The sequence below is a fragment of the Cupressus sempervirens genome, chromosome 1, assembly GCF_028749045.1.
Source record: "Cupressus sempervirens isolate cs-2001-9-10 chromosome 1, ASM2874904v1, whole genome shotgun sequence".
In the NCBI taxonomy this organism is placed as follows: Eukaryota; Viridiplantae; Streptophyta; class Pinopsida; order Cupressales; family Cupressaceae; genus Cupressus; species Cupressus sempervirens.
Window position 1 is genome coordinate 733701523 of NC_143118.1, and position 13884 is coordinate 733715406.

The 13884-nt window shown below is 34.5% G+C and overlaps 1 protein-coding gene across 1 annotated transcript in view; it reads right to left on the bottom strand.

The window, feature by feature from the left end:
• LOC149580018 (DNA (cytosine-5)-methyltransferase DRM2-like) overlaps positions 1-13884 on the bottom strand; it is a 139303-nt gene that overhangs the window by 4309 nt on the left and 121110 nt on the right. Inside the window, exon 7 of the mRNA XM_089788410.1 lies at positions 1888-1997. Within this exon, the coding sequence (XP_089644536.1) occupies positions 1888-1997 (110 nt within the window). The remainder of the gene's footprint in view (positions 1-1887; positions 1998-13884) is intronic.

The window sequence follows — 13884 nt, forward strand, 5'->3', positions numbered from 1 at the left end:
TAAAATATCATCCTTGCTAACTAAGAGATCACTCGAATTGCCCATGAATGAGAGGAAAGTCCAGAAAAGTATGAAACCAAGTATCACACACAGATTATCACTCCTGTGCCTAGTGCAAGCTTGTATTTTTTAAAGCACACATGAGCAGCTTATCTTTAATATACTTACTCCAAGAGTATCACTTAGATTTCAATAGCCTCTAATAACTTAAAAATGTGAGGTCTTTTTAATTCTACACAAGACGTTTCCAAGTTGCTCCCCTTTTATTATCCAAACTGTATACTCACCGCTAGGGACATGTATTTGTATGTCAGTAATGTATCCTAATTTATCTTTAGCCAAGGTATATAAATAAGAAATTTTGAGCCTAAACCTCTATCTCCTCAATGTTTTCTTCCATAAAAACCATCAAAGTGCAAATCAAAACTTGAGAGACCCTACCTTGGCGGGCAATTGGAGGGGGAAATGTCTTTTTATAGCATTTACTACACATTTAATCGACAACCATCAATTTTGTTATGAGGAAAGGTCTTAAATAAGACCTTGAAAGACCTAAGATAGAATAACATAAAGGTCAATGGTGAAGCTGCATATGCGTGACTATCAGTATGTACCTCACAAAGTTCAAACTCTTGTTGTTAATTAAATTTTATTTTTAGTTGGCATGAATGGTTGAAAATAGATCAGTCTTGGTTTCTTGTGATCTATTTTAATTCACAATTAATCATATTTAATGATAATCCTGTGTATGTATATGTATATGTATATATATCAGCAGAGATGGCTCCTGTTTATATTATTCTGTCCCTGCAAAGAGAGTAGGTGAGCAGAGTGAAACAAATTAATCATAGTATAGCACTTCCAGTAATATGTGAATTGGAATGACAAACTTTGCAGCAAAACAATGCCTAGGTTGCAATTTAGTATCTGCACAGAAAAGGTTTCTGAGACAATAAGAAGTTACTTAATGAAAACCTTGCTGTAGAAAATGGGGATTATATATGATAATGTATCTTTGGAAATGAAGGTGAAAGCATAAGACTAAAGGAAGAATAATCTTCTGTGACTTTAGTTTGACATTCTTTGGTAACTATCGAACATTCAGGTGTGAGTTTGACATTCTTGATTGTCATATTACATTACAGAACATGAAACATATAATATGTATCACTGATAGGAGAACATCCAAATTTTCTTCCAAATCTTGGTCATTTGAGTATTGCAAAATAGAAGTGCATTACTTTCAAAGGGCATATAACATTACAGTTTTACATTACAGAACATGAATCATATAATATGTATCGCTGATAGGAGAACATCTAAATTTTTCTTCTACATCTTTGTCATTTGAGTATCGCAAAATAGAAGTGCACTACTTTCAAAGGGTATAATCAACGCATCTAAGTATCTCATTATTATTTAAATATTTGGGTTTCTTTAAATTGAAACTGGTATGGAAATAAACACTTGATTTCATATTGTTTACCGTTCTAACTTCTATCATAAAAAAAAAGAATGTATTTACTTCTGTTAGCATCTATAACTGACATTCGTGCTTATGAATGCAATTAAACTTTGAAAGATACAACTCTTGCATTGATGTTGTACAATAAACTTAAGTGAAAAAACCTTAAAGGCAATGACATTTATATCAATTCTGAAAGGTCTGTTCCCAGGCATATCATGTTCCTGAACATATCTTCATGCATGGAAAAAACCTAACCTGTGCATTCAGTCCTTATCAATGACTACACTATCCACTGGAAACATATATCAGATGTAAACCTTTCATGACAATCTATAGTATAGATTACTGACGGTGCATTCATGATATTATTTAACTATTCTTTTTGTGAGCATTCATGCCAGAAAACTATGTGTACACACCTTATCCTCGTGGTTTCCAACAACTGTATCTTTCGCATATTTCTCAATTTCATTCCCAAATATATGAGCTTCTATAAAGTCAAGCAATTCATGCATAGGGGTATTAGTCCCTGCAACCAAAACAAGTAATACATTTTTGATTCAATATCAAATGCACCCAAAATCACCATTAAAAACAGATTGAAGAAACCTCAGCTCAAATAAAATATTCTCCCTACACACAAAGATTGAAATAAAATATGAGAAACTTCTGGGAAGGAAACGAATAGTAACATAACATTAAACTGAATTAAGGATGAATGGAACCTAAGTGATTATAAAGTTTACTACACTCAGTGATTTAGGCAAAATGTCTTTTTCAACCGCAATAGTAGTTGAACATAAATCACTCCATTGTTTCCCACCTAGCTATTTTGCCTATCTTCAAATTTTTCCCATATCAAACCTATAATAGCATATGGCATCTGACTTATGTCCAGTAAATGAAGAAATTTTGGGAAACAGATGTAACAGGTCTGGCCTCTGATAACTGAGAAATCAAGTATGGTTGACCATGAGAGAGACATTTATTTACATTTAGCTTCTGAAGTTCACCCATCCTAATGCCATTTCCCATTTAGCATATGGAAGGCATCTGCAAATATCTGTATTCTGACGAGTGCAAAATAAACCATGGACATAGAACCAATATCTACTGAAATCTTGCATCTGGCTTCTGAGTCGTTGAAGTCATTTTGAAATATAGGAAATATATAAGATTGGTATAATTTTCATTGGAAGGGGCAGTAGCTTATATTTATTAGGTGTGATTTACATATGCATAAAAGAACCAGCCTAAGCCAATTATTAAGCTAGATGCTGTTTGCATAACAATTATTTGAACATACTGGCCTCCTGGTATGCTCTTTGGTTCACTCACAGTACCCTAACCTTTTAAATTATGTTATCACCCAAGAATAGGAATTGCAATGTGATTTTCTAGGCTGATTTTATCACTTTTCTAACTATGAAATTCAGTAATTTCATCCTTTGAAAAACATGGGAAATGAATATACAAGCATGCTTGCAATAGCAGACCTATCCAGTAAACTGTATGCCTTATAAAGGATTTAGCATCTTCAACAGATCCACCTCCAGACAGTAAATAGAGTCTGCTAAATCAACACAGGCAATTTTCTTACTAGTTTCGACTGTCATCTCTTTCATCGTGTCATAATTGATTATTTTGACAAACTTCGGTGGTAATCTAATGAAATAATATTGTTGTCACAGTAACAATGTTTTTGGAGTAGAAATGATTCTTATTTTATGTCTCCAACCATCAATTGGATTACTTTCATCCCCACTAGCTTGCCCAAAACAAAATTGCTAGGATCTGCTGCAAATGTATTAACACTGCCATGATATTTGGTATGTATTTTCGAAATGGCAGCATCCTTATTTTGTATGAGGAATAAACCAAGAGAGTAGACATGTCCCTTCATGGGAGATGTCTATTCATCAATATGATTAATATAATGACAAACTTTTTATATATATATATATATATATATATATATATATATATATATATATATATATATATATATATATATATATATATATTGTAATTAATTTCTCTTGACCTCACAGACTTATCCTCTAAAGCTATCAAAACATCAACACTCCCTCTTAGCTAGGGAGGATAAACACAGGATATGTATTACACCATTGGTAATATTTGGTACTTTTAGAGATATCTTTAATTAGACAATATCCACCATTTTGATATCACAGTTGATATCATAATTCTTGGTCTCCCAGAATATTGACATTCAATATCCGCCAAGTACTCAAAAGTTTTGATATCACATCTGATACCATGAGTATTGGTCTCCCAGAATAGATGATATTCATCAATTACTCAAAAATGTTTGATATCACATATGATATCATGAGTATCGGCCTCCCAAAATATCAATGATATTCACCAAATACTCTGAGTAATAGCCTTTGAGAATGCAAGATATTCACCAAATACTGTGAGTGATGGCCTCCCAAAACATCAGGGCGTGTGATATTCACCAAGTACTCAATGAGTAATGGCCTTCCAAAACATCAAGACACGTGATAGTCACCATGTGGCCTTCCACAATATCAATAATATTCACCATGTACTCAAAAAAATGTTTATAAGGTATGTGCACGTGCATTCTAATAATGCTTACCATATAAACATCCACTATACAAAGTATAATCTATCATGATCTGCATAGACATCGTAAGATATCTATCATAATAGAAAAGTAAATTATTGTACAATTGTCACCTTTCAATAACTTCTGCAGATACGACTGACATCATTTGGAAGTCGTCACTTCCTCATGATGTACACAGGGGGTACGCCCATTAAAATCACAGTCATGAGGTATATTCATGAATCACATTCCTCTTGACTGCTACAATTTAGTGATCACCAAAGAATCCACCCCAACATGGTTTACTCGCTCTGAATCAATATGACTGAGATTACTGAAGGTCGATTGGATCACATCTTCTATCTGCTCCCTCTCTTTCAAGGTTGCCTCTAACGAAATGTCAAGACCCCTATGAACCTCAATCTCCCTCTTCTTGCAATAACATTCTCGGAGAAAAAGATCAAGGCACGTAACTCTTATAGTATGTAATGAATTACAAAAATAAGAGAATGACTACAAAAAAATATATAAATAGGATAGTTCTCAAGATTGAATATAATTTTTTGTGATAATCTTCATAAGATTGTTCTCCCAAATTAATTATATCAACATAGTAATGCTTAAAAATAAATTTCTAAGACTCTATTTGTCACTTATCTCCTTCCCTTGACAATAAATATAAATGTATGATAATCATTATTTTGGAAGGTGAATCTCCTTTATACCCCTCAAATGTGATAGTCCTTATGACACACTTGGGAAGTGTGTGCTCGGTGGTGTACTTGCAACAGGGAAAGGCCATTACCTTTATTTTCCATCTAAGTGTCGATATGGATTTCAATTCCCCTTATAACAATTGTGCTTCCTCTAAGCATTTAATGGGCTGGCTAGATCATATTTTTCCTCACAAATATATTTCCATAGATTGGGTTCAACATATTTTTGGTGCCCGTGTTTTTATAAAACATATGCTTCTTGTATGATTCCCCTCAAAGTGTATGGTGGGTCCATTATTATCTATTTGTGTGGCATGTGTTTGTATTCACTATCAACTGGCATCCCCTTATCCCTCTATACAACGAAGTTCACATAGGATGGGATTTTTATATTACTAATAACTCTCGTAAATGTCAGATCTCCTTCCATATTTTATTTCCTTGTAATTCATGTGACTGTACTGTACTAACCATATTTTATTCCTTCTTCAATCAAAATGTTTGCCTGGTCATCAATGTCTTGGTGACGACTTTCCTCATCCGGAGAATGTTTTCATTTTCTTGCTGATGAAAAGTTTGTTCAAATAAATCGGTTCTAACATAATCTTCCGACTGAGAATAAATCGATAAAACCTTCAAATATATGCCTTTGTAAGATAAAAGTAATTCAATATGCAGAATGTGGACTTTTAAGAGGAACATTTCCATCTACTAGAACTTGATATGAACAAATCATCCAATCACAACATATTGAAGGCAAGATAGACACCATTTTCATTCAATCGCTATATATATTGTTCCATTATTTTGTAGGAAATGACAAATCTTCTCTCAACCTAGCTCTAATACCATGTTAAATTTTCAGTATCTGCTGCAAATGTATTAATACTGCAATGACATTTGGTATGTGTTTTCTGAATGGCAGCATCCTTGTATTTGTACAAGGAATAAATCAAGAGAATAGACATGTCCCTTCATGAGACATGTCTATTCATTAATATTATTAATATAATGACAAAATTAATAGTTGTCTATATATATATATATATATATATATATAATTTCTCTTGGCCTCACAGGTTTATCCTCTAAAGCTATCATAACATTAACAAAAACAGCTAAACTTCTTTTTAGCCTTGTATAGGGGATTACAAAGTCAGATCACTCATCGTTTAATACACTCTCACTGGTCAACAGTGAAAGTTGAACCAAATAAGAACTTAAGACCAAATGCTAACAGCACTTTATATAAAGAATATATTCACTTTTCCTTCATTGAATGCATTAGTAACCTCTATGGTGGTGCCCTCCAAAAAAATACAATCTTTAACAAGAGGAATTAAGAAACAGGTCATAAGTGTCATGCCTTGCATACAAATCCCATCACAGATACGGACCCCCTTCTTTCCTTTGTGCCCTTAGGTTAATTTAGATTTGCATTTTTATCATCTCTCTTTGTTTGGAATGTTTTTTGTCAGTTCTACATTTCAAAAAGTGGAAAATATCTTGCACGCATAGATTAGCCTAGTAGCAACTGAAAGGCCTGCTTAGGATTCAGCAAAAAAGAGGCACTAGAGATGGATAGTCATCATGACACTTAAAGTTCTCTTTTAGGAACAATAAGGCGATCAAGCATATAGAGTTTCAATAATTTCGAATGAAGTTTTCAGAACTTGACATTGAAGAATAAGTCAAAAGAATTGGAAAAACAAGTACGGAATGGATAGGGCTGCCTTGATTTTTAAAAGTTAAAGTCATTAAATTAATTCATGGAACAACTAAGCAAAATGAAAGAGAAATATGGCTAAGAAAGGAGTAATGGGCATTTGGGATAGCCATGGATTCTTTCATCCCAATGATTCGTCACCCCGAACACTTTGCATTATCAAAGGAATACCACCTAAGAAAGAGATTGTCAGATTTTTTCCCTTAAGTGGGGATTTCATAATCCTTTGGACGTACAAGAACTCACCTAAGGACTCAAAGTGGAAGAAATAAACCAGTAGAATTCAACAAGAAAGTGGCAGAAATTTACATGAAGTGGGGATTTCATAATCCTTTGGACATACAAGAACTCGCCGTAGGACTTAAGAATAGAAAGATGAGACAAGAAATGAATGAAGGGAAAGAAATAACATCAAGGTAGGGATTAGCCCATCCCTTGGACGCATGAAAATCTACCCAAGAGATGAATGAATTGGACAAAATGCAAAGAATGGAAAAAATTAAGGCCATGTCGACGATTAACCTATCTCTTTGATAGCATTTTATCCAAAATCCCAGAAATATTCTCTATAACCACCAAAACATGAAAGAAACAACAGCAAGATAAAAAGTGTGGTGAAACTTAGAGCATAGTGGGGATTTTGCAGTCTGAAAGGCACCTCCAAGTCTGCAAAAATCCAAAAACCCTCTCCACCCTCAAAGTCTGCTACATCTCCTCCAAGTCCACCAAATTCAAATATTCTTCTTCAAGTCCAAAATCCTAATCGAATACATGAATGATGAACCCATGCCTGCCATTCCTCTTTGACCTCCTCCATCCCAAAATCTCCAATCCAAGGCATAAAGAAATACCCACCACTTCTCTCCTAGGTCATTTTTTCAATCCAAGACATTAAAAACCTGAGTTACCCGGATTCGCTGGTATGGCCTCTGAACCAATACCAAATTCAGGTCCAATTCGTCAAAACTTTGCCTAGTTTTCAAAAAAAATTGGTGTATCAACAGCTCCTTGATTTTCTTGAAAGATGTTATAGTGTAGGCATCCTAGATTGCATCTTTGACATAGAGGATGTTTAATTGCACAAAATAGACTAGACTAGATAATGAATATGGAGATGATGAGCTTTTCCAATGGTAGACATGAACAGGATAAATCCACCATTGAGGGATAGAACAATGCCACAGGTAGAGCTTTGCTTCTTTTATAACATGATACACTTCTTTCCAAGCTCATCTTGCTATATGCCTATTGTAATAAACAGGGCTTTTGACAAAGGAGCTCTGTTGTTTGTATTCAACTTGTCTAGCAAGGCTTAAGATATGCCAATCAATTGGAAAATGCTTTGTAATGATGCTATGATTACAAGTTTAAAGTTTATGGTGTTTTTGTTGTTTAAATGATTAAATCATATGATTTTAAGATACTATGTGACATTCTAATTTTAACTTATGCTTCTAGGCTTCATAAATATGCATGTGTGTGTGTGTGTGTGTCTATATATATATATATATATATATATATATATATATATATATATATATATATATATATATATATATAATATTTTTACATGTTTTTGTACGAACGAACCCAAACCCCTTTCCAAAATTTTGCCGTAGCAGCGAACTGGTTCTTTGAACCTGTATTTCGAATTGAACTTGAACCGGTAACTAAGTTAAAAAAATTCCATTCTGACCCACGAGCAAGCCTAAAATCTGATTTTCCTAGGACTCAAATCTCCCAATCCAAGATTCACAGGAATATCCAATTTCTCTCCAAACCAAGTTGTCAATCCATTGATACTCAAGATGTTCATGTTTTGCAATTGTTAAACAATTCTATTGTTATAACGATCATTGATATGATTGAGTTCAATTTTGGTGTACTTGATTACGCCGATAATGCTATAAGGTTTTGATCGATGATGGTTGTGTGGTGTTTCATGTAGATGTCCACGTGCAAATGTGAAAGATGCCTCTGAAGAGATTAAGAGTGTCAATTGGTTGAAGACTCTAAGATTAATGAGTTACAAGATAATTGGAACAAAGTATGAATACAAGGGCATTTCAACATTCCTACTCATAGGCAAATATGGCTATGGAACACACTCGAGGAACAATTTTGGAATTTTTGGAAACAAAAAGAACTTAGAGATTATCAGTGGAAGCATGAGACATTGCAAGAAGAAATATTCAGAATGTGCCTTTTGTAAAAGGGAAAATTAAAATTTCTTCAGTCAAACCAGATGTAATATTGAAAAGTCAAGATTATTCTCGTGTGACACCTTGGGAAGCATTTCATTTTTGTCTTGAAGAGGGTTAGGTATAACTATTTCGTCTTCTACTAGAAGTAGGTAAACAATATTATTTTGAAATTCCTGATGCTTCTAGGAGACGAATCTAAGCCCTTGATGTTGAATTAATCTCCGTCATTGATCTTGTAAGCCTTCTTGATAGAAGGCAATGCTTTCTTGCTTTGTAAAGGCACCAGTTAGCAGTTCAAGAGGAGGTAGTTGTTGTAGCAGTAAATGATGAACAAAATTGGTTGTTATTGACATTCCAAGCTAATCCAGGTGAAGCATTGAGGTTATGGTGTCTATCTTATGTTATTCCGGTGCATTCTATTCCTCAATTATTAGTTGCAATTCAATAATTTGGATAAGAAAAGCGAGGAAATTTGATGGATTTCCAGTTCATGCCATTTGTATCTTGCTGATATAGTTAGAATGTATTGTTAGTCCAAACCCAATTGCAGCACTAGTTCAATTTTGAATGCATGTTTAAGTTGCACCAGCATTGGGTACTTGAGTGTATGTTCACAGTCTGAAAATCCTTTGTTTCAAGATTGGACAAGTTTCGTGGTGTTGTGAGGAATCTGATTAATCAGAAATCAATTTGTGGGATCCATCTATTTGAAGCATCCGTTATTTTCATTGTGCTTAGGATTTAGAATACTAGTTAACTTCCTAAACCCTTTTTTCCCTTTTGCAATTTGTGTTGAAGAAATTTTAATAGATTAGTGAATTGTTGTAAAGGCTTTGAAATTTGAAAACATTTGGACAACTAAAGAGTTGGAAGTCCCATCATTTGACTTTCGGAGAATCCAAAATCTTGCCTATGGGAAAGCCTATTCATTTATAGTGAAAAAGTTACATTTGTTGTCTAGGAGAACTTCCACAAGTCACTCTATTATACCAACAAATCACATCGTACAACTGAGTCTAACCTAGTTTAGTCAAGATACGACATTGGGAATCTTTGAGTTATCTCATCTAATCATATCCAATAGCACTTAAGGTTTCTTGTTCAAGAGAGGACAGAATATACTTGATATATTTATTCTATGATGGTGGCATGCAAAGCCCTCATCAACAAAATTGGTGCTAGGAGGGTTATTTTGAATCATTCCTGGAACAAATGATCTGTCTCCCCCTTTTAGATAATATCCAAAAAGTTTGAAAACCCAAAATCCCCAAGAAAGCAATTCTTGAGTCAAAATGGAAGAACAACAGTTCCATGTCTCATGTTGTGAAGCAAGTCATTTCATTGATATCTCTCAAATTCATGAAACATTGAACGAACAACTTTATCCTCAAAGCTTGTCCCATTATGCGTTGCCATATATATATATATAGGAGCCAAAATACCACTGATCATAGTGTGCTAAGTAGCCTCACCTTCCAGTGTAGGATGGATTTAGCCTTACGAAAGAACTCTTCTTTTGGGAAGTACACAAGTCCATTGATTCAGAAAAAGTACACGAAGCTTTACTTGTTGGCAATGAAGCTTTTACCAGATTTAGAGATTTAATCAAGAGCAAGTAAAGTCTAGAGGATGAAATTTACCTAGAAGACCTATTATTCCCAAGCTAGTGCAGGATACATATTGCTGCACACTCCAAATTCAGCTGTTCACTATGCAAGAATGTGATTAATCCAGTCGAAGACCAGTTGCAACCACTAGGACAGCAAAGAAGATGCAAGAATAAGTTGACAGAAAAGAAATCTGATGAAAGCACTCAACAGGAAGGTATTGGTGTCAGTGAGCCTGTTTTTGAAGAAGCAAGAATAGTTGTCGATGCAACAAGTTTCAATAGGAATGAACTTCAAGAAGACATGCTAGCTAACAATGAAGATCAATGCTCATAGAAGATAGATGTGGAAGTTGTTGCTGAAGTACAACACAATCTGAAATACGTGAAATGCAAAAGGAAGGTGTAGATCAGCAGTCAGTCATAAATCATGAAGACATCGCTATCCCGAAGGAAGAATCAGTTTGGAATACAATGATGATACAGAAGTTCTAGATAATGCAATAGAAAATGATTGTGGTCTTGCAAATTGAAGATCAATAGACAGCCGCAATAATTCAAAAGTGACATAAGGAAAAAGTCGATGAATCAGAAGGCCTAATTGAAGAAGTGAATGCGAACCCATGCTATACGATGACATACAAAAAGTTGAAAAGTTCCATGTTTCTAAGATGCTAAAACCGATTTTATCATTTTTATGTTGGAATGTCAAAATGGGTGTGATGTAGATTTACATACATGAAATGTGTGGCCGATACTGCATCATCAGTTGGATTTTCCTGAGATTATAGGGGTTGACCTGCTGCATTCTACTCTAGTGAATGGTAAATGAGAGTCTTCACCCGAAAACAACAATGCCAGGTTGAATCTTTCCTCAATACCAATTCTGAAATGTATCATTTTGATTATGGATCACTAGGACATAAAACATGTAAGTTTGGTAGCTGCAGGAGATATCTCGTACCTGTTATTGCATCAGCATTATATTTGAGATATGTGTCACTGCATCATCTGATCCTATAATATGATGAGGCCAAATGATCTTTCATATGAAGAGCCACGTCTTTTGAAGGTCATGAAGAGTCTTCAGCATTGGCTAATGAAGAGGCCATGCATAAATATTGAAGAGTCAAGACAATGAAAGATGAAAACAATAAAGGGGTCCTCACATTGTACCGGCAAGGTAATGAAGGGTTGAGGCCATTTTATATATTCTTCAGGAGGAGTTGATATGACAACATATTGACATGTTGTGCTTCTGAATAATACTGCAGTTTGAGCCTTGTGTTTTGGCATATTGTATTTCAGACTTTGTCTAATCAATAAAAAGTGATTTTATTGCGTGGCTGGTTTTCCCCCTCAAATTAGAGGGTTTTCCCAGGGTAAATTGTTGTGTCTTACTTTTCATTTTTGCTTCTCAACTTATGTTATTGTTGTTTATATTTATTTCTGGGCATAACATTTACATAATATCAGTGCAGGTTTAAGCAACATCAGGATCAGAGTGACAGTAGTAGTTATTGCTCGAGAAAGTGGTTCTTGTATTCCCTGTTTAGTTCAAGATGCAACTATTGTTGCATGGATACCTGTGCATTTCCTTGTATAGGGTCTTTCTTTCTGTATACCTGCAAAGGTTTCACCAGCATACATACTATGATCTTTCCAGTGAACTTGCCATAGCATTTGGTTCCCTATCACATGTATTGATGCGGGATTTTGGTTAAAGAATTTGTTGCTACCACAATCACTAGAGTTTGTGTTTGCAAATTCTATTAGCAGAGCATAGTGGCAAGCATAGTTGCTACAGTTTCTTCTGATCATTCTACGATATATCATTCTTTTCTTCATGATAACCTTTTTCTCAGTATCATGGTTAATGCTAGAGTGCGATACGATTCTGTTGCATATGTATGTGATCTATCATTGATTAATATCACTGTTGCATGTGTTGGTCAAGGATCAGGATGACGAATTATTTTTCAGTTACAAGCATCTGTGATTGTATGACTTGTTCGATGTCCATGGTTATCTGATTTCCTAAGACATTCTTGGATAAGATATAGATGCATGTTTCTGTAGCAGTGCTGAACTGTAAGAGATATGACAATCAAAATCTGAAAGGGTTTTGCTCAATTGATCAAAAATAAAGAATAAGTACTTTTTTATTATACCTTTGAATATTGATTATAGATTTTATGTAATTAATTCATGCAATGAAATAGGAAAGAGCGAATCACATATGCTTCTAGCATTAATCTATATATTTCTCCCGAGAACATAGGTTGAGTCTATTACTAATATCTCTAAAAGGCTTCCAGGACGGATCGTGAAGCAACATGATGACAAGAGATTACATAAGGAATCCAAGGGAAAGCTTGATGAGTTGAAGAGGAAGGTTTTTTTTAAGGTACAATAAGATTCAAAAGGAGCTTGTGTTGCAGAGGGAGAGTGTCAAGTCCTTTGCAGAGGATCAAAAAGATCGTATATCAAAGGGGCTGCAAAAGCTCCTTGTTTGGTCAAACATTGGAGTCAATTAATTTATTGTGATAATCAAAGTTGCGCGTATGTTGTCCCTGTTAAGAAAGAGTCTAGGCTGAGAGGGAGTCTCGGCATTCAAATGATCTTTTATGTGCTTTAATGAGTTCTTCTCTGTGATGGAGAAGTTCAAAGAGTAATCCCTTGTTAATGAGTTCTAAACCGTGTGGAAGAAGTTTGAGGCACAATGCCTTCTTAATGAATTCTTCTATGTGAGAGAGCAGTTTGAGGTGCAATCCCTTGTTAATGAGTTCCTCTCTGTGTAAGGTGGCGTGAGACTTCCTTTACTGTTAGCACTGGGATTTTGGAGGTGTTATTGCTGCACTTGTGGCACCAAGGGTTAGAGAACAGATTTTATGCATTTTGTGACTTCCAATTCAGTTTTGGAGGCATGGTTGTTTACTGCTATCCGTGGTAAATTAGATACATGAAATAATAATACAAATAGCAGTGTATACCATATATAGGAGTAAAATATATCTTTATCTCTTTATTCACTCTTGAATTCATTACTAAGAAGAAGACCAAAGATGGTCGATCAAGGATTACACTTCATCCAACTAATCCATGCTACCTTCCTTGGTGTTGATGCGAGTTTTTTGACCACCCTAATATGTAAAATAAAATACCAACTATTCTATCCTCTCATGAACAATGAAACTTTGAGTGCTAAACAATGTAACAAATGTGTGATGAAATGAACAAGGTTTACAATGGGAATGAGTAACTTTATGTTGTATATAACTCAGATTAATAATGTTATAAGTTGGTGATAATATGGGTGCTTATGTTATTCTTCCTAGTCTCTATCAATTCTCCTCCCTCACAGTGCCTAGAACTTGGAACATTGACTTGACTTAAACTTCAAATATAACAAAAGAACAAATGAAGGGTTTGAAGAAATCTACTCTATTCCAATAGACAATGATATCAATTGATGATACTTAGACAAGTGAACTCCTATAACCAATCTTTGCTTCATCAAATGAAACAACTATAGAAAAATGATGCAATCTCCACAGAGAATGAAGGA